This window comes from Danio rerio, chromosome 9 (genome assembly GCF_052040795.2).
Source record: "Danio rerio strain M-AB ecotype USA chromosome 9, GRCz13ab, whole genome shotgun sequence".
In the NCBI taxonomy this organism is placed as follows: domain Eukaryota; kingdom Metazoa; phylum Chordata; class Actinopteri; order Cypriniformes; family Danionidae; genus Danio; species Danio rerio.
Genome location: NC_141029.1, coordinates 51,929,788 through 51,950,457, shown reverse-complemented (window position 1 = coordinate 51,950,457; position 20,670 = coordinate 51,929,788). Strand labels below are relative to the sequence as shown.

Sequence of the window (20,670 nt, the reverse complement as noted above, 5' to 3'; positions counted from 1 at the left end):
GGTCTCCAGCAATAAACAAAGTTTTTCTAGTGCTTATCAGAAAAATCTCTACCGATGCTCTTGTGAGTTTTCTTTCTGTGGAGAGGTGAGCGTGATCGAACACCCAATAAGGGGGGAGAGCATGCTTTGATCTAGGCGGCTAATCAACAGGTCAATCAAAAATGATGAATAACAACTGTCTTTCTAGTGATTGGTGCCGGAGAGACTCCCTTCTTAAGGAGAACGTGAGGAGCAGTCGGGAGAGGAGAGAGCACACACACACATACACGCAGTTGCGAGTGTTGTGCATTTATATGAATAAAAGATATTACTTACCTGATATCGCCGACCCTGTCTTCTTCTTTCCACACAACAACGAACAGTATTACAGTGGTGCCGAAATCCGGGGAAGGAGAAGAGCCTCACTGTCAGAATGACCACTCCGTCAAGACTGCCATTTGCGGAAGCCATCCAGGCCCTCTCGGTCCTCCACCAACAACAACATAAGACGCTGGTGAAACTGAAGAACATCCAGGAACAATGTTTCCAAGTCCTCATGAAGGCCCAGCGGTAGGACCGGGAGCAAATCTGGAGTCTGCTGTCCCAGGAGATCCGGCCCGCTGCGACATCTGCCGACCACCCACCTATCGCCTTACAGAAAATGGTGCCGGAAGTGTTCCTTGATCTCTTAGAGAAGATGGTGGAGGCGTGTGGCTGGCCGCGCCAGGAACCTGGCAGTTCCTCAGACAGTGACAGGTCTCTCTCGGGTTCAATTGGTTGGTCCTACTGGCCCCGGAGGTATAGTGGGAAGGTCTGGGCCGATGCATTGGCGCCGCGGGCACAAGGATAGTGCACCAAAGAGTTGCTCCGTGAAGGAGGTGAGTGCGTTGATCCGTGTCCATGCAGGCCAATCATCGCCCCTGGTCGCGACGGGCTATACCGAATACCTGTGAGTATAAAAGGGTATACATATCAAGCTTTGGTGGATTCGGGGTGTAACCAGACCTCCATCCACCAAAGCCTGCTTCAAGACCCGGCATTGGATACGAGCCAAGGTGTGTGCACGGGGATGTAATTTACTACCCGCTAATGACAATAGATATTCAATTTCGGGGTAAAAAGCATAGAGTAGAGGTAGCGGTTAACCTAGGTTAACCCAAGCCGAGCGCTCTGGTCACAGGGGGAATCATCTCAGCGAGCCAGCTCCTCGACATCCGGCACCTCCAACGTGACTACTCTGATGTGTTTTCGTCCCTGCCCGGTCGTACTAACCTGATTCAGCACCTTATCGAGACCTAACCAGGCGTGGTCGTTAGGACCCGGCCGTATCGCCTACCTGAACACAAAAAAAAAAGTGATTCAGGAAGAATTGAGTAATATATTGAAAATGGGAGTAGTAGAAGAATACCAAAGCGACTGGGCCAGCCCGATTGTCTTGGTACCCAAGACGGACGGGTCGGTCCGGTACTGTGTGTATTATTGCAAGGTGAATGCTTTGTCGAAATTCGACGCCGCGTCCAATGCCGCGTATTGACGAGTTGCTCGACCGGTTAGGTGCTGCTCAGTAATACTTTACATTGGATTTAACGAAGAAATATTGGCAGATCCCCTTATCTCCAATACCTTGCGAAAAAACAGCCTTTACTACGCCGTGATGTACAGTAGCCGCAATACTTTGCAGGGGGGCCGCTATTGCACACTCCTGACTTTGCTCTCCCTTTGTTTTACAGGCGGATGCGTCCGATCGGGGTCTGGGGGCGGTTCTCTCTCAGGAGGTGGCAGGAGTGGAACGGATGGTGCTGTACAGTAGCCGCAAACTCAGCAAGCGTGAGGGCCGGACACTCCCCGGCCTGAGGTGGGCGGTGGGGGTATGTGGAGAGGTGAGTGTGATCGAACACCCAATAAGGGGGGAGAGCATGCTCGGAGCCCGGCGGCTAATCAGCAGGTCAATCAGAAATGATGAATAACACCTGCCTTTCTAGTGATTGAGCCAGAGAGACTCATTCTTAAGGAGAACGGGAGGAGAAGTCGGGAGAGGAGAGAGCACACACACACATACACGCAGTTGCGAGTGTTGCGTATTTATATAAATAAAAGATATTACTTACCTGATATCGCCGACCCTGTCTTCTTCTTCCCACACAACAATGAACAGTATTACACTGTCTTTTGCACGTTGTGTGTCTATTACCTGAAAAAGAAACACCTGCCACGACAAAACATTTATCTAACTACCTAAGCCCACCTCCACCCCCTTCCTATTGGAAGGACATCTTTAATCGATAGGTGACACCTGACCATCAGTTTCTGATCATTTCTGAGGTGTGTGATTCCCTAGTTTCTCCACTCCACTCTGTAAAAGACAGACAACATCAATAGAGCTCTACTGGCTTGTTCAATACAAGATCTGAAGGAAATACCCAACCATCACTTAGATTGTAAATATTTAAGTATATAATTTTAAATTATGATGTACAGTACTTGTCATTACTGAGGTGTGTTCCCCGTTTGTTGTGAGTTTACTTATTCTGCTCCACTTCAACCTGCAAAAATATAAAACAGAACCAACAGAGCCCTAACGGCCTCACAACTAAATGTCCATCGATGCTCTTGTGAGTCTCCCTCTTCTGCCTGCTCTCTCTCCATTACCTGAAAAAAAACCTGACACAGACAAGGCCTATATTACTATTGTTACCAACCACCACCTGCTTCATCTTGGAAGATTTTTTTTAAATAAATTCCTGACTATCAATTCCCAGTCATTGAGGTGTGTGATTCCCTTTTGTTCTCCATGTGCTCCATTCCAATCTGAAAAATACAATAGAAAGACATCAAGTCATTCATTCATCTTAATACCATTCTTTGGAAGTTTCATCTACAATTGTGTCCAGTCTGGTTCTGTTCTAACACTAACAAATCATATTTCACAGCTATAAATAAATACTCTACAAGATGACAATCTATAAACTTATATAAGTAGAGAAGAGCTGTTAGTATATCAAATAACAGAAAAAAATCTACAAATGTTAAACAGGCTGACAGCATAAATCAATATTACAATAGACTTACAGTAATATGCAGTATGTGTTAAAGCTGACAGCAAACAAATACATTAGAACAGATTAATTTATCTGATATAGCAAATAACAATCTGCAAACGTTAAACAAGATCACAATATATAAATCCAGCATACAAACAAGCAAAATTATTAAAACTATCTCTATCTGAAGGAAACACCCGACCATCACTCTGTAAAAATTTAAATATAAAATTAAAAAATAAAGTTAATTTGATCCAGCTTAAAAATGTAAAGCAGTACCTAATTTATTACGATGTACTTGTCATTACTGAGGTGTGTTCCCCGTTTCTCCACATGCTCCATGTCAATCTGCCAAAGAGAAAGATATCAGGTCTTTAATTAATTAATCTTAATGCATTTTTTAGAAATTAACTTCATTGTTTAGTCTGTTTAAGCAGTTCTACCTGTTTACTGAGCTCTAGGTCTTCAAGTATATCTCCACCGTTTCCCTTGTGAGTCTCCTTATTCTACTCCACTCCAACCTGCAAAAGACAAAGACAGAACCAACAGAGCCCTAATGGCTCTGTTTCAGATAAATGTCCATCGATGCTCCTGTGAGTCTCCCGCTTCTGCCTGCTCTCTCTCCATTACCTGAAAAAGAAAAACCTGACACAGACAAGGCCTGTCTAACTATCTATACCAACCACCACCGCTTCATCTTTGAAGATTTTTTAAAATAAATTCCTGACCATCAATTTCCAGTCATTGCTGAGGTGTGATTCCACAGACAAAACATTTATCTAACTACCTAAGCCCACCTCCACCCCCTTCCTATTGGAAGGACATCTTTAATCGATAGGTGACACCTGACCATCAGTTTCTGATCATTTCTGAGGTGTGTGATTCCCTAGTTTCTCCACTCCACTCTGTAAAAGACAGACAACATCAATAGAGCTCTACTGGCTTGTTCAATACAAGATCTGAAGGAAATACCAAACCATCACTTAGATTGTAAATATTTAAGTATATAATTTTAAATTATGATGTACAGTACTTGTCATTACTGAGGTGTGTTCCCCGTTTCTCCACATGCTCCATGCCAATCTGCCAAAGTGAAAAAAATCAAGTCTTTAATTAATTAATCTGAATGCATTTTTTAGAAATTAACTTCATTGTTTAGTCTGTTTAAGCAGTTCTACCTGTTTACTGAGCTCTAGGTCTTCAAGTGTATCTCCACCGTTTCCCTTGTGAGTCTCCTTATTCTGCTCCACTCCAACCTGCAAAAGACAAAGACAGAACCAACAGAGCCCTAATGGCTCTATTTCATATAAATGTCCATCGTTGCTCTTGTGAGTCTCCCGCTTCTGCCTGCTCTCTCTCTATTACCTGAAAAAGAAAAACCTGACACAGACAAGGCCTGTCTAACTATCTATACCAACCACCATCGCTTTATCTTTGAAGATTTTTTAAAATAAATTCCTGACCAGCAATTCCCAGTCATTGAGGTGTGTGATTCCCTTTTGTTCTCCATGTGGTCCATTCCAATCTGCAAAATACAATAGAAAGACATCAAGTCATTCATTCATCTTAATACCATTCTTTGGAAGTTTCATCTACAATTGTGTCCAGTCTGGTTCTGTTCTAACACTAACAAATCATATTTCACAGCTATAAATAAATACTCTACAAGATGACAATCTATAAACTTAGATAAGTGGAGTAGATAAATGTGTTACAATAATTAGTAAAACTGTAAATAGAACAAATAATAATAAAAAACTACAAATGTTGAACAGGCTGACAGCATAAGTTGCAAATAAATAACACAACAGCCAGGCAATATATCTGCCAACAGACGTACAGAAATATGCAATATGTGTTAAAGCTGACAGCATACAAAACGGTTTTAACAGATCAGTTTATCTGACGATATAACAAATAAAAATCTGCAAATGCTAAACAAGATAGCAATATATAAATGAAGTATACAAACAAACAGAAATATTGTATCTATCTATGTCCGTCTGGAGGAAACACCCCACCATCACTCTGTAAAAATGTAAATATATCATTTTAAAAGTTTTATAAAGTTCATTTGCTTCAACTTAAAAATGTACGACAGTACCTCATTTTATTACGATGTACTTGTCATTACTGACGTGTGTTTCCCTGTTTCTCCACATGCTCCATGCCAATCTGCCAAAGTGAAAGATATCAGGTCTTTAATTAATCTCCATACATTTCTTTTAGAAACTAACTCTGTCCAGTTTGTTCAAACAGTTCTACCCATTAGCTGAGCTCCAGGGCTTCAAGTATATCTCCACCGTTCCCCTTGTGAGTCTCATTTTTTGCTCTACTCCAACCTGCAAAAGACAAAGACAGAACCAACAGAGCCCTAATGGCTCTATTTCAGATAAATGTCCATCGATGCTCTTGTGAGTCTCCCTCTTCTGCCAGCTCTCTCTCCATTACCTGAAAATAAAACTGAAACAGACAAGGTCTGTCTAACTATCTATACCAACCACTAATAGACGTACAGTAATATGCAGTATGTGTTAAAGCTGACAGCATGCAAATACAATAGAACAGATTAATTTATCTGATATAGCAAATAACAATTTGCAAATATTAAACAAGATCGCAATATACAAATGAAGCATACAAACAAGCAAAAATATTGAATCTATCTGAAGGAAACACCCGATCATCACTCTGTAAAATATTAAAATATTTTAATTTTAAAATAAAGTTAATTTGATTCAACTTAAAAATGTAAGGCAGTACCTCATTTATTACGATGTACTTGTCATTACTGAGATGTGTTTCTGTTTCTCTCTCCACATGCTGCATGCCTGTTTTAACAACAACAAATAATATTTCACAGCTTTAAGTAAATACTCTACAAGATGAAAACCTATAAACTTATATAAGATAAATGAGTTGCAATAATTAGTACAATACAATAATTAGTAGAACAAACATTAAAAGCTACAAAATGTTGAACAGGCCGACACATTAAATCACAAATAAATAATACAACAGCCAGACAATCTATCCAAAAATAGACATACAGTAATATGCAGTATGTGTTAAAGCTGACAGTATACAAATACATACAGATCAGTATCAGAACAAATCTGCAAATGTTAAGCAATATACAAATGAAGCATACAAATAAACAGAAATATTAAATCTATTGGTCCACCAACCTGACGGCATAACAAATAGCATTCTACGATTATAAATAGGCTACTAAACAAGATAACAACACACAAATTAGAGTAACAAATATAATACTCAATATCCTAAAATTGACAAGTCGATAATATAACTCCAAACATTCAATAATGTTACAATCTGCAGTCTAACCAAAAAAAAAGACGTGGAGAAACTAATATAATAACCTGAAATCATATGACCGAGAGAAATACTAAAATCTGTAGTGTCCTTCAGCAAAAGCAGGCTAAAACAACTAAATATAATACCCTAAAATTATATTTTGTAGAAAGTCCTTTACTTACCGCTAATGTCGGCGATGGTCAGACATGTAATGGAGTTCACAGTAGTTTCTTATCGTCATTGAATGTTTTTCGAACACATTCTTTTTTTAGAATGCCACGAACTATGGTTACCACGGAAACGCCACCGCGTCGGCGCCATATTCAGACATCTTAAAGGTACAGTGCGCGCTTTCTGTGAAGCACTGAATAAAATAATAATTCTGTAAAGGATTTGGGTCCCTGTCACGCTTTCTTTTGAGTATATAAATAATAGCAACTTTGATTTTCAATTTGACTGACTTTTGTATGTTTTTTGCATGCATGTACGCCTTATTTTTCAGGCATATATTGAAATAATCTGTATGTACTCTAAGAAATTAAAGATAGTTTAGTTTATACATCGCTGAATGAAAAGAAAGGTTTTATCATTCATTAACTTTCGGCTTAGTCCCTTTATTAATCTGGGGTCACCACAGCGGAATGATCGGCCAGGTTTTATCATATTTTTATATTTTAAATTATAGGTTATTGCTGTTGTTTAATCAAGTTTGATATATATAAAAAATTGACGCTTAGTATTAAGGAATGTTTAAACTGCACTTTTTTTATTAGATAAGATTGCCTTTTTTTTCAAGCAGTAGTGCTGTTTCTTTTTTGCATCTATAAATGAATATTTTTTTTTGTTTTGAATCACTGCTGTTCATTTGTCATTTTCTTTTTCTGTTAGGAATAAAACAACCTTCGTGTTATTTATAGGGGATTTAAATGCCTAAATAATCCTCACTTATTAAAAACAATGCATAAATAATCCTCACTCAAAACAGTAGGAATAAACACAGTACTTCCCTTCTGAAAAGTAGGATGTATTTTAATAGTTTATTAATTGTTTATGTACACATTCTGAGTAATCTTAAAACCCACATCTACTATTCAATAACTGTTTTTTTATTAATGTAATTCTTAATTTAGCAATGAAATATTAATCATCAGCAAAGTACAAAAATACAATCATGAAGCATATATAAGTACACCCCTCACAAATCTCTTTTAAGTTCATATTTTGAATAGGAAGCTATACAATATTATGTTTGTGGATGTACATCATCCACATTATTAATTTACGATAACGGTCAGAAAACTAGTACATCCAAATTTATATGTTATAGAAAAACATTAAATACAAATTTAAAAAAGAGGACAAATCAAGAGGGGAAAAAATGGAAAATTTAAATTTTGTAGGTTATTTATTTATTTTTTCTATTTTTTTTTTTTGCAATATTTAGCTTGCTATCTAATTGTATTATCTTTCAATTTCTAAATATGTTCTGTGACTAAAATATTATTTAATAAATCTGTTTTGTTAAAATGCAACAAAATATACCCATATTCACTGAGAAATTGATAAAAAATATTGGTTTTCAAAATGGCGTGTACTCAATTATGCTGAGCACTGTACATGTGCTTATAAATCAAGAATGAAGCATTTAAAGCTGTATAAACTGCTAATTAATGTATATTTATAAACTGCTTAATAATGTATATTAATGTAGATTTGCTGCTTAACAAATTTTTAAATGTGTGTCCATTACCTAATGTAAATAACTGCCAAGTAAAGACATCTAACAAGCTATGCCCATCAACCCCTTGGAAGAACATCCATTTATCTTTTATTCATCCAACAATCCATCCAACCAGGCCATCAGTTTCCCACACTGTTAACCCTTACTGTAAATTATGCAGTAAATAACTGTAAAATAGCCAGTGTTTTGCTGTATTAAAAGGAAACAGTATTTTACTGTAAAAGGAGCAGAATTTGTATGAAATTTTGTAGTGCAAAGAATAAATTACAGTAATTTACTTTATGTACCCATTACAGATAGTTACTGTGATAATAAATGGTAAATTACTGCTCAACCATTATTACCCCATGTACTGCTTTATGTTGCTATATATATATATATATATATATATATATATATATATATATATATATATATATATATATATATATATATATATATATATATACTGTTCAGTTTTGGTATGTGTATGGTCAGTATTGAGGAGAAAGTGAGACAATGCATTGATGATAAGCTAAATTTCTCTGCAGCCATCTTTGTGTTTTCTTTCGTTCCTTTTATGTTTTTAACATTGAGTATCAGGAGTCAACCAATGTCAATGTCACAGAGCTAATTAAAAGGTAAAGATATCGACGAGATGCATTTAAAGGCAAAAATATTCTCACAGAGCAACCAAATTATCACAATCATTTTTATAACTTTGTTTACTTTTCTATAATTAATTTAATTTGCCTAGTTTAGCCAATAGTTAAGCTTTTAAATTGCACTTTAAGCTGAATATTAGTATTTTGCTAATTAACTAGTAAAAATGTGTTATTTAAAAAATAGGTTAAACAGCACGTACATACATTTTCGCAGAGACTCAATGAATTTTTTTGGAAAACTTCAAATGAAGTAGGTAAAAATGGCATTAACAGTATAGTATAAAGACTTTCCTAAATAAATGTATTAATCAGGTTATTTGTTTTTTATTATTATTATTACTACAGGTTTGGAACAACATGAGGATCAGATTATTTATTTATTTTTTATTTTTTTGCTTTGGATGACATTTATTGTTTGTATATTATTGTTTTTATTCAATGATATGTGCATGATTGTGATAAATGTAGGCAATTCCTTTGAAAATATGCTATGTACCAAGGATGTCAAACTCCTGGAGGGCCGCAGCCCAGCAGAATTTAGTTCCAGCCCTGCTTCAACACACTACCTTTAGATTTAGTTTGATCAGGTGTGTTTAATTAGTATAACTGCACTGTTACTCTGTAGATTGTGCAGTAAATAACTGCAAAATAGCCAGTGTTTTGCTGTAATAAAAGAAAACATTTATTATTTATTAACACATTATTTTACTGTGAAAGGAGTAGACTTTGTATGAAATTGTGTAGTGCAAAGAATTAATTCCAATAAATTCTCTGATGGTTTATGTTGCTATTTATAGAGACGTGCATTTTAAAGGCAGAAAATAATGATTTAGGCATCACCATACACTCCCACAGGCTGTCCGTCTTATTCTAAACACAAAGGTGTTAGAAATAGTTTTCAGAAAATGCTGGCCCTTTAAGGGAGCCAGGTGTTTGATTTGTTTACTGCTGAGTGTGCTCTATTCTCTGTCCATCAATTCAGATGTAGAGTCTGATATGTTTTAGGCTTTAAATAAGAATCTACAATGAGTAAGTAAAATGTGTTCAAATGTTTTTGAGGGTTTCTAAAATAAGGATATGTTTTAAGTTATATTGTTGTTATCTTGAACTGTGTACTTGAAAGCTACATTGTTAGCTTGTTAGCCTCTCCTCATATAACTTCTTACATTACTTTTGTTTAAGTATTTATTGGATATTGCATACTGCCATAATGTACAGATGCTAAAAGTTGTATGTATCTTTCTGGCAACTAAGCCGAAATTAAATTCCATCATCTCAGTAAGGTAACTTGTGCACATCGTCGCAGGGAATCACAAAAACATGAAACACATAGCCATCCACACACAAAAGCTCCACTGTCCGGTCCCAGGTTGTGAGTTTGTTGCTAAGTATTTTTCAGAGCAGTGTTTCCACCTATGAATTTATATTAGAAACAATAATAAAGTTTGTTGTCATGAGATAATTATAACAATAAAAGATTGGATCCTTTGGTTTTTCGGTGTTGCCAACTTTATTTTTTATAATTACTTTAAACTTTTTATTGAGATTTAACACAGTTTTTAATTATTTTAAACTTTAAAATAATTATGTTGTGTTTTTTGCTGTTCATTTGATGATCTACCTTCCTGCAGATTTTAGTTGCTATTCATTTCAAACACACCTAAACCAATTAATTAGGACCTGAACACCACTTGATAATTACAGGCAGGTGTGTTTGATATGGGTAGCAACTGAAATCTGCAGGAAGGTAGATATCCAGGAACAGGATTGAGCACCACTGCTGTATACCATGGGGGTCAAACTCCAAGTTCCTCGAGAACTGCAGCGCAGCAGAGTTTAGTTCCCACCCTGCTTCAACATTACCTGTAGATTTCTAACAAGCCTTAATTAGTTTGATCAGGTGTGTTTAATTAGAGTTACAGCTTAAAGTCCCGGTCACACTGCACTTTTCTCCCTATAGACTTCCATTCATACGCATGTGAGTACTGCAGACCTGGAATGATAGCTCATGCGACCAATTTCATAATTCGCAGCATTGGAAAGTTCAAGCTTGGAGAATGCTGACATGCGAAATCACATCATGTGATTGCTTGATACCAATCAAAGATCAGAACATGACCTCTCTGGCTTGCTTTTTCAATCTCTAATTATTTTGTTTAATTCCACTACTCGCTTTGTTTAATTCCACTTCGCAGTGCAGTATGACAGAATTTTGCTTGCTCAAATGTTAGTGTGACTGCAGCCTTACTGTGCAGACCTGTAATATGCAAGACAATATTTATATCTGCTGATTTCTTAATTTTGTTATACTTTTTTCTGTTATTTATTTGTTTCGTGCCAAAACAATAAAATAAATTTGTCTGAAAAATGTTATGCCTTCTATTTTTAAATAACAGCTAAGAATACTGATTAATTTTAGTAACACTACAATAACTATATATAACATACTATTAATGTGTATGCAGTATAATGCTGTGATTTGTAACACTACAATACAGTAATTAACTGTACACAGTTTCCAGTTAGTTACCACTGCTGCTCTATTACAGTAATTAACTGGCAACACAGTTGCCAGCTACTCCCTGTATCGGTTCAGTTACAGTAAATAACTGGCAACACTGTTGCCAGCCACTCACTGTAATGGTTCAGTTACAGTAATTAACTGGCAACACTGTTGCCAGTTACTTACTGTAACCAAACTTTTACAGTGAGTGGCTGGCAACAGTGTTGCCAGTGTTCTACTGTAAAAAACCCCGGTAAGGTCTAACAGTGCAGTTATAACTTTCAATTCTTCCATTCATCCATCCCTCCCTCCCTTCTTCCATCCATGAATCCTTCCCTTCCTCCATCCATCCCTCCCTCCCTCCCTACCTCCCTCCATCCATCCATCCATCCATCCATCCATCCATCCATCCATCCCTCCCTTCCCCATCCCTCCCTTCCCCATCCATCCATCCATCCATCCATCCATCTATCCCCCATCCATCTATCCATTCATCCATCCATCCATCCATCCATCCATCCATCTATGCCTCCCTACAATGCAGTCTGTTCCAGCATTGAGAATAAAATCTTTATTCTGCGATTACCACTTTTAATTAATACAATTACATTTAAAGTAAACTGTAACTAAACACATTTACAAGGGCACTGGTCATTTTTACAGGAGCACATGCCCTAGTAAGTGGGGTTTAGTGATGCCCCTGGAGGAGCTACTCTATGTCCTGCTCTCTCTTTGTGTCAGTTGAGTTTATGTCAAACATTGAATAAGAAATTCAGGACCACTTTACAATATGGGTTGTATTATGGGTTGTATTAGTTGATGCATTTACTAACATGAACAAATAATGAATGTTTGTTAACATTAGTTAATTAATTAACTAACATCAGTAAACTAAGGAAATAGTCATTCATTGTTAGTTCATGTTAACTCATTAACTAATGTTAACAAGCATGAATTTTGTTAAACCATGATTAATAAATGTTGTACAGGTATTGTTTATAATTAGTTAGTTAATACATTAACTAATGAAACCTTATTATAAAGTGTGAACAAAAAATGCAAATGTCAAAGCAACTTCTGGTTCATGCAGACTTTAATCTCCATAAATTTCACCCTATGATTGTTCTTGTGGTCCAGGGTCACATATATGTCAGTATCAGTGGTCTGTGCTGCATTGTGTTTGATGACTGCTGCTGGTAATGATTATCTGTCAGTGTGGATATGGACTGCTATCGGACAGGCCAGGAAAGGCCCCGATCAGGACAGGACACGAGGCCCGTGTGTTTGGGCTGCGATCAGGGCTCAGGACAACGTTTAGGTCACAGAGCTGCTGCTTTAGAAAGAGCAGATCGATGAGCTCAAACTGTGTTGTGTAACCCGGAGTCTCTCATTAACACTGATGAGGATCTGAGCACATTTACATTTCGCATGCAGTGTAGACCATGTGATACGCACAACAGGAGTCAAACGCCTGGCCAATCCAAAGTCAATTCAATTCAATTCTTTTACATACAGTGCATCCGGAAAGTATTCATAGTGCTTCACTTTTTCACATTTTTTATGTTACAGCCTTTTTGCAAAATGGTTTAAATTAATTTATTTCTTCAACATTCTACACACAATACCCCATAATGACAAAGTGAAAATAAAAACAGTTATTGCTAATTTTTAAAAATAAAACACCTGAAACATTACATGTACATAAGTATTCACAGCCATTGCTCCATACTTTGTTGATGCACCTTTGGCATTCTGTGGCATGATGCCACAAGCTTGGCACACATCTTTGGGAAATTTTGCTCATACCTCTAGCAGTATCTCTCAAGCTCTATCAGGTTGGATGGGAAGCGACAGTGGACAGCCATTTTCAGATCTCTCCAGAGATGTTCAAAAGGATTTAGGTCTGGGCTCTGGCTGGGCCACTCAAGGACATTCAATAAGATGTTGTGAAGCACTCCATTGATACTTTGGCAAATAGCCATCAAGTCAAAATTAATAGCCCTCCTGTGAAATTTTAACATATTTCCCAAGTGTTTACTTAATGGAGAGATTTTTTTTTCAGCACATAATTATTATTATAATTTTTTTTTTACAAAGTTGTACTTATTTCTAAAAATTAATCTTTTTGTCTTTGCCATGAAGACAGTACATATTTTTTTCTATTTATTTTGCAATACACTGATCTTTGGCTTAAAGTTCAATTTAAAGACATAACTAGGTTAAGGATTAGGTTAACTAGGCAAGTTACTGGAAAAAAGTCTTTGTTCAGTAGACAGTTGAAGGGAGGGGGGTGCACACTCACACTTATATGGCTATATTTATTTTATTATATATTTTTTTAGATTAGACTGAATTCATATTTGTTGTCATTACACATGTACAAGTACGAGGCAAGTAAAATGAAACCAGGAGTGCAAGATATAGGGGTAAGTTATAAAGTGCAATTATAAAAAAACTATGAGTAATATTTACAGATGGATGTACTACAATATATACAGGTTGTATTAACTATGAACAGAGATTTACTATAGATAAATATGTGGGGTGGGGTGGGGGGGTGGGAGTTCAAAAAGGAGACAGCTCTGGGGAAAAAGCTGTTCCTCAGTCTGCTGGTTTTTGTCCAAGGGAGCCTGAAGCTTAGGTTTAGGGGTAGGGGTATAGAATATATATTATATCACCCAGAGAATATATATTCCATCCCCCTATCCCTAAACCACCTCTCACAGGAAACATTCTTCATGTTTACATTTTCAAAATGCCCAGTTCTGTGTGATTTTTAGGCCACAAGATCAAAATGTACTTTTTGAATATGGAATAAAAGGCACACACACACACACACACACACACACACACACACACACACACACACACACACACACACACACAGACAAACACAAAAACACAGACAAATATCAAATTAGTCTAGTCTTTTGTGTCACATGATAATATGCAGATTTGCTGAAAAACATTTTATGATTTTCTGATACATTATCCATGTATTTTCAAAAAAGAAACCACAATGCATTTGTTTTCAGAGTCTTTTGGCTAACAAAAGTTACAAAAACATAATTTCAATAAAATGTATATATTTTTTGTAACTTTATAAAAGTATTTAGTGTTAAAAAAAGGTTCAAAACCCAAGCAATATGAATGCGGTGTTATTAGTGAATTTATTATTTTTTTTCTGGTTACCATTTTGTTACTGAATCCTAAAGCAAAGTCATTTGAGCATAAAAAAAATTTAACTGCATCAGTCTATGTGGCTCATACGCCACTGACCGCAGATCAGTCAAGTGACGAGACAGAGATTCAGACACAGCAGGTTTTGCATCTATTCAAAGCAGTCAGACCTCTCTTTTACATGCTGATTAATGCAAAAGGAGGAAAGCAGAAGTCAGAAAACTCTCAGTAAACTCAAGGCCTCCCTAAAAATACTTAAATTTCACTCATGCATTTTAATGAATAATGCATTTAATAATTAACTTGACATATTAATGTAAAAATCAAATAAGACACTTACTCTGACCTGCATTTGTGTTATTTGTTAAATTATATTTATTATTATTATTATTAATAATATTATTAATTTAATTAATTAATTTACTTATTGCTTACAATTAAATTATTTCTATTGGTTTAAAGGAGCATTCTAAAAAATGTTGGGTTGTTTTACCCATGTTGGGTTAACCCAACAGTTGTGTTCATTTGTCAAATTAAATTTAAATTACACTTTTGCCCGTTTACACAAATTTCTAATCAGCCAGTCATATGGCACCAGCTTAATGCATTTAGGCATGTAGACCTGGTTCAGATGATCTGCTGCAGTTCAAACCGAGCATCAGAATGGGGAAGAAAGATGATTTAAGTGACTTTTAACATGGCATGGTTGTTGGTGCCAGATTGGCTGGTCTGAGTATTTCAGAAACTGCTGATCTACTGGGATTTTCACGCACAAAGGGTTTACAGAGAATGGCCAGACTGGTTCTAGCTGATATAAAAGGCAACAGTAACTCAAATAACCACTCGTTACAACCGAGGTCTGCAGAAGAGCATCTCTGAACACACAACACGTCCAACCTTGAAGCGGATGGCCTACAGCAGCAGAAGAACACACCGGGTAACACTCCTGTCAGCAAAGAACAGGAAACTGAGGCTACAATTCACTCAGGCTCATCAAAGACAATAGAAGATTGGATCTGCTTCGACGGCATTCGGATGCTAGGATCAGAATCTGGCGTCAACAGTTGAATCAACAATGTTCAGATATCAATGGTTCAGGCTGGTGGTGGTGTAATGGTGTGGGGGATATTTCTTGGCACACTTTGGGCCCATTAGTACCAACTGATCATCGTGTCAATGCCACAGCCTGAGTATTGTTGCTGACCATGTCCATCATTTTATGACCACAGTGGACCCATCTTCTGATGGCTACTTCCAGCAGGATAACGCAGCATGTCATAAAGTGCTAAACATCTCAGACTGGTGTTACATGACAATGAGTTCACTGTATTCAAATGGCCCCCACAGTCACCAGATCTCAATCCAATACAGCACCTTTGGGATGTGGTGGAATGGGATATTCCCATCATGGATGAGCAGCCGACAATTCTGCAGCAACTGCGTGATGCTGTCATGTCAATATAGACCAAAATCTCTGAGGAATATTTCCAGTACCTCTAAGCCATGAAGGATTAAGGCAGTTCTGAAGACAAAAGGGGCTCCAAACCAGTACTGGTAAGATGTACCTAATAAAGTGGCCAGTGAGTGTATATGCAAATCATAAACAGTTCATCTTTAGGCTTCATCAAAAAAATAAATAAAAAAAATAAATAAATGCATGTGCATCATTTTAAAATATTGCAAAAACAGAAAGAAGTTGTTTATATGTTTTCCAAATATGTACATATGTGTTCAGATAAGGTATGTTAGCTATCATAGTACACTTATCAGATCATGGTTATAGGGATACAATGACAGCAAGTATTGTTTTCTGAAACACAGATTCTCTAAAATCCACCTGCATCTGAGTATTTTGACGTTGCCAGTCTATCCATTAAAGTAGGAACTGCCGGGCACAAAATGTAATTTAATTACATCCATTACCATTAAAAATGTAAACACATTTTAGAACAAATATCTGCTCTTGAATAATGCATATAACAAGCTGTTCTGCAGTATTTAAACTGCAGTCATTAGCCTATTTAAAAGGGTTCAAACCTGCGGTCGATGCAGAGTCACACCTGTCTGGTCAATCTGCCGGAGTGTGACGCCATCTGCTGGTGATTATATGTGTGTGAAACAAGCTAATAAAATATGGTTGCAAAATATTAAAATAATTATAGTATTAAAATAATGACTACCGATAATTCTAATATATTATAATATTGACCTATAGAAAATATAATATAATAAATCAAAATATAATATAATTGAATAAATCATAATATAATATAATATAATATAATATAATATAATAAATCTAAATAATCTAAATAACCAAATGCTTTGATCTTTTATATATTAATAATATAAATTTTTCCATCAGGGTTTTTCAACTCACTATAACACTAATAAATAACAATAATATATAGGTCTAATTATAATATATTCATACATTTCCATCGGCTTAGTCCCTTTATTAATCTGGGGTTGCCACAGCAGAATAAACCATCAACTTATGCTTGTGTAAAGCATATGTTTTACACAAGCGGATGGCCTTTCCTTCCAGCCGCAACCCGATACTGGGAAACACACACACATACACACACACTCTCTCTCTCTCTCTCTTTCTACAGTCAATTTAGCTTACCCAATTCCCCTATAGCACGTCTTTAGACTGTGGGGGAAACTGGAGCACCCGGAGGAAACCCACGCCAAAAAGGGGAGAACATGCAAACTCCACACAGAAATGCAAACTGGCCCAGCCGAGGTTCGATTTTCTTGCTATACCGTGGCGCTCTATAATAATAAACTTTAACGTTTACTAATCTTATTTATGCTTCATAAACGTATTTTCTAGCAAACAACGCCCCTCTGTGGTGGGATAACTGCGTCGCTGTTACAGTCGGGCTCCTTTCGTCACTTCCTGGTTTCCAAGCGGAAGCAGTGGAGTTTGTTTGGTTACTATGATGCTTCTTATCAAAGATGGCGAAAAAGGGAGATAAATAATTTCAGAAAACCTCGTTTTGTGTCGTGTGTGTTTTCAGGTTTTCCAGGAGTGTGTATAGTATGGCGAGTGTTGAGGACGACGAGAACTGCGCGCTTGTAAGTCAACTAATGCGCTCATATTAATATGAATAACGTTACCGTTAATAGCGCAGATGGCAAATGTGGTCTGTAGAAGTACTGGACGATAAAGAGAAAACATAAAAATATAAATTAAATGGCACTTTAAACCATTTTCCCAAAGAGACATTTACAGACATTTTGACTGGATAGTAAAAATAGTAAAAATAGTAATTTAGCCAGTTAATCCTGATATGTAAAGTAATAGCCAAAAGAGGTAACGTTAACGTTAAAGTTGGTTTTATATTCGCACATTCAGTCTTTCTCATTAATAATATATTCTCAGAAAAGTATTTATTGAAAGTTCTAAATAGTAAAATCATATTATCAGTCAACAACCATCAAAGTTCAGCATTGTTTACAGTCAAATAAATAGTGCTAATGTTGTTTTAAAGTCACACTTGCATGTGATATCAGACCCTATATTCAAAGTAAGTTACTACGGTAAACAATGTATGGAGCTGACACTGAACGAATGTGTGAATATAAAACCAACTTTACCTCAATAAAACCAAATAGGTGTCCTTTTTATACATATATTATGGCATGAAGTTAGATTTATTGGACCTTTCGTGAAAATACGTGTTTATGTTTTGCATCATATTTGTATTGTCAACTCATATATGTTTTTGCGACATGTTATTAAGCTTTAACAGCTCATGTTATAAAATAGTGAAAAATGATGGAGGTAAAGTTAATTTTATATTTGCACTTTCGTTGCACATCACATTTTAGAACAATGACAACTTGTGACACAGTCCATGTATTTTTTACCATGTTATTTTGAATTTATTGTGTCTGAAATTGCATGTAATATGACTTAAAATACAACATTAGCACTATTTAATTGACTGTGAACAATGTCAGACTTTGATAGCCACCGTCTTCTAATATATGATGTCACTTTTTAGTATTGAAAAAGAATACTTTTCTAAAATTAAATTATTACAGTGAAAGCCTGAGTGCAAATATCAAACAAACTTTACCCCAATAAAAAATATTCAGTTTGTAGCAGATCATTATACTTTAATGAAGTTACCCTCCTAAAACAGATCAAATTCTGATAGCTTGTAATGTAAGTCAACATACATAAATGGCATATCACTAATTCATTATCATTCTATATATCTAGATCATTTAAATGCTTAGTTTTATGATAGAATCTGTGTAGTTTTAATTGAGGGACAAACATATAATGCAAAACAATGCAATGTAAAGATGATCCAGAGAATGGTTTATTTGGATGAATGGATACCTAATTTTTATAGGTTTTTTTTACATTTAAATTTTTGTTTGCAAATAATCTCTTCAATGCGCAATATAAAGCATGATTTATATAAAAATAAACATGTATTTTTTTACAAATAAACAAACAGTAATTTATAGAAACGAATAAACATTTATTTAAAAAAAATAAGGGTGTCCTTGATGAAAAGAACCTAATAATTTTTAATGGTACTATTAAAAGGTATTGAATCAGTTTCCACAGGAATATAATGTAAATATTCACCTCTGATAATGTTAAGCAGCATATTATAATAATGATTTCTGATTGAACATGTGACACTGAAGATTGGAATTATTTAAAAAATTCTGCTTTAAATCAAGGGAATATTTTTAATTTTAAAATACATTTAATAAGAATACAGTTCTTTAAAAATTGTAATAATACAATTTACAATTGATACAATTTTACTGTACTTTTGATCAAATAAATCCAGCCTTGGCAGCAAAATTGTCTACTTTTAAAACATTAAAATACCTTAATCAACCTTAAATTAGTGCTAGCCAAAGATGAATTGCGATTTATCGCATCCAAAATAAAAGTTTGTGTATTTGTGTGTTAGTATATGTTTTATATATCTTTATTGGGTATTTGTAGGCCCACATGGAATCAGCACGCGCAGGATTCCGCAGATTTTCCACAGAATTCCGCAGATTTCTAGCCCATAATTAATTCTGTTTATTTACTTGAGTAAATCTAAGTTCATTCAGTTTTTTACTAATTACAGTAATATTATTGACTAATATGAAAATGTTCATCTGATTTATGTACAATGCAGTTTGTAAAGTAATATTTTCAGTAGATATATTATATTAGAGACTTGCTTTGTTTACCAAATAAAGTGAATCTAATTGGATTTGCATTTTAAACATTAAATAAAAGTTAAAAAGATATTATATTTTATTTCACATATTAATGTTTTAGGTCTGATACTCCCAAAATAATTCAGCAGAAATCTGCAGATTTTTACCAAAATTCTCAGCAGAAATAGCAAAACATGTCCGCAGATTCCGTCTGGCCCTAGGTATATGTAATACAAACACACATAAAATCAAAACTATACAAAACATTCATTCATTTTCGTTCGGCTTTGTTCCTTTATTCATCAGGGGTCACCACAGCGGAATTAACCGCTAACTTATTCAGCATATGTTTTACACAGCGGATGCCCTTCTAGCTGCAACCCAGTACTGGGAAACATCCATACACACTGTTTCACACACATAAACTACGGACAATTTAGTTTATTCAATTTACCTACAGCGCATGTGTTTGGACTGTTGGGGAAACCGGAGCACCCAGAGAAAACCCACGCCAACACAGGGAGAACATGCAAACTCTACACAGAAATGCCAACTGACCCAGCCAGGACTTTTTTTACATAGATTTTTAAATTTCTATATAATTTGTATCAACTACATGTATTTTTTTTATATCTCAAGTACATAAACATTTTCTTAAACATATGCATGCATGTTTGTATTATATAAACATTTTACAGTACACGCACATATGTTATGTCAAAACAAACTTTTATTTTATATGTGATTATTTGCGATTATTTTTGTCTCTAGCACTACATTAAACCTTTCATCATTAATTCATCTTTGTTGTAAATTAAGCTGAGGTTTTCATTTAACCCTGTTGAATTGTTTCAGGCACTGATCTTATACTACTGCCAGGAAAAGTACTCCAGTCATGTCGTAGATGTTTCCAGTGAAGCTCAACGGAAATTCAGTCCGGATCCAATCTTTACATTCCTCCATGCTTATGGGTTGCTCATGCAAGGTAAGCGAAACCCACCCTTTTCTTTCTTTGTCTTCATTTGACATTTTGAGAAAAGGTCTACGTTCCTCACATCTGTTATTTTATTG

The 20,670-nt window shown here is 35.5% G+C and overlaps 2 protein-coding genes across 2 annotated transcripts in view; one reads left to right on the top strand and one right to left on the bottom strand.

Moving 5' to 3' along the window:
- Positions 1–20,670, bottom strand: part of slc38a11 (solute carrier family 38 member 11) — a 243,842-nt gene that overhangs the window by 152,662 nt on the left and 70,510 nt on the right. The gene's annotated exons all lie outside the window — the stretch shown is intronic.
- The window catches only part of ttc21b (tetratricopeptide repeat domain 21B), a 63,937-nt gene continuing 60,580 nt past the window's right edge, over positions 17,314–20,670 (top strand). Inside the window, exons 1-2 of the mRNA NM_001128258.2 lie at positions 17,314–17,490; positions 20,455–20,584. Of these exons, the coding sequence (NP_001121730.2) occupies positions 17,455–17,490; positions 20,455–20,584 (166 nt within the window). The 5' untranslated portion in view covers positions 17,314–17,454. The remainder of the gene's footprint in view (positions 17,491–20,454; positions 20,585–20,670) is intronic.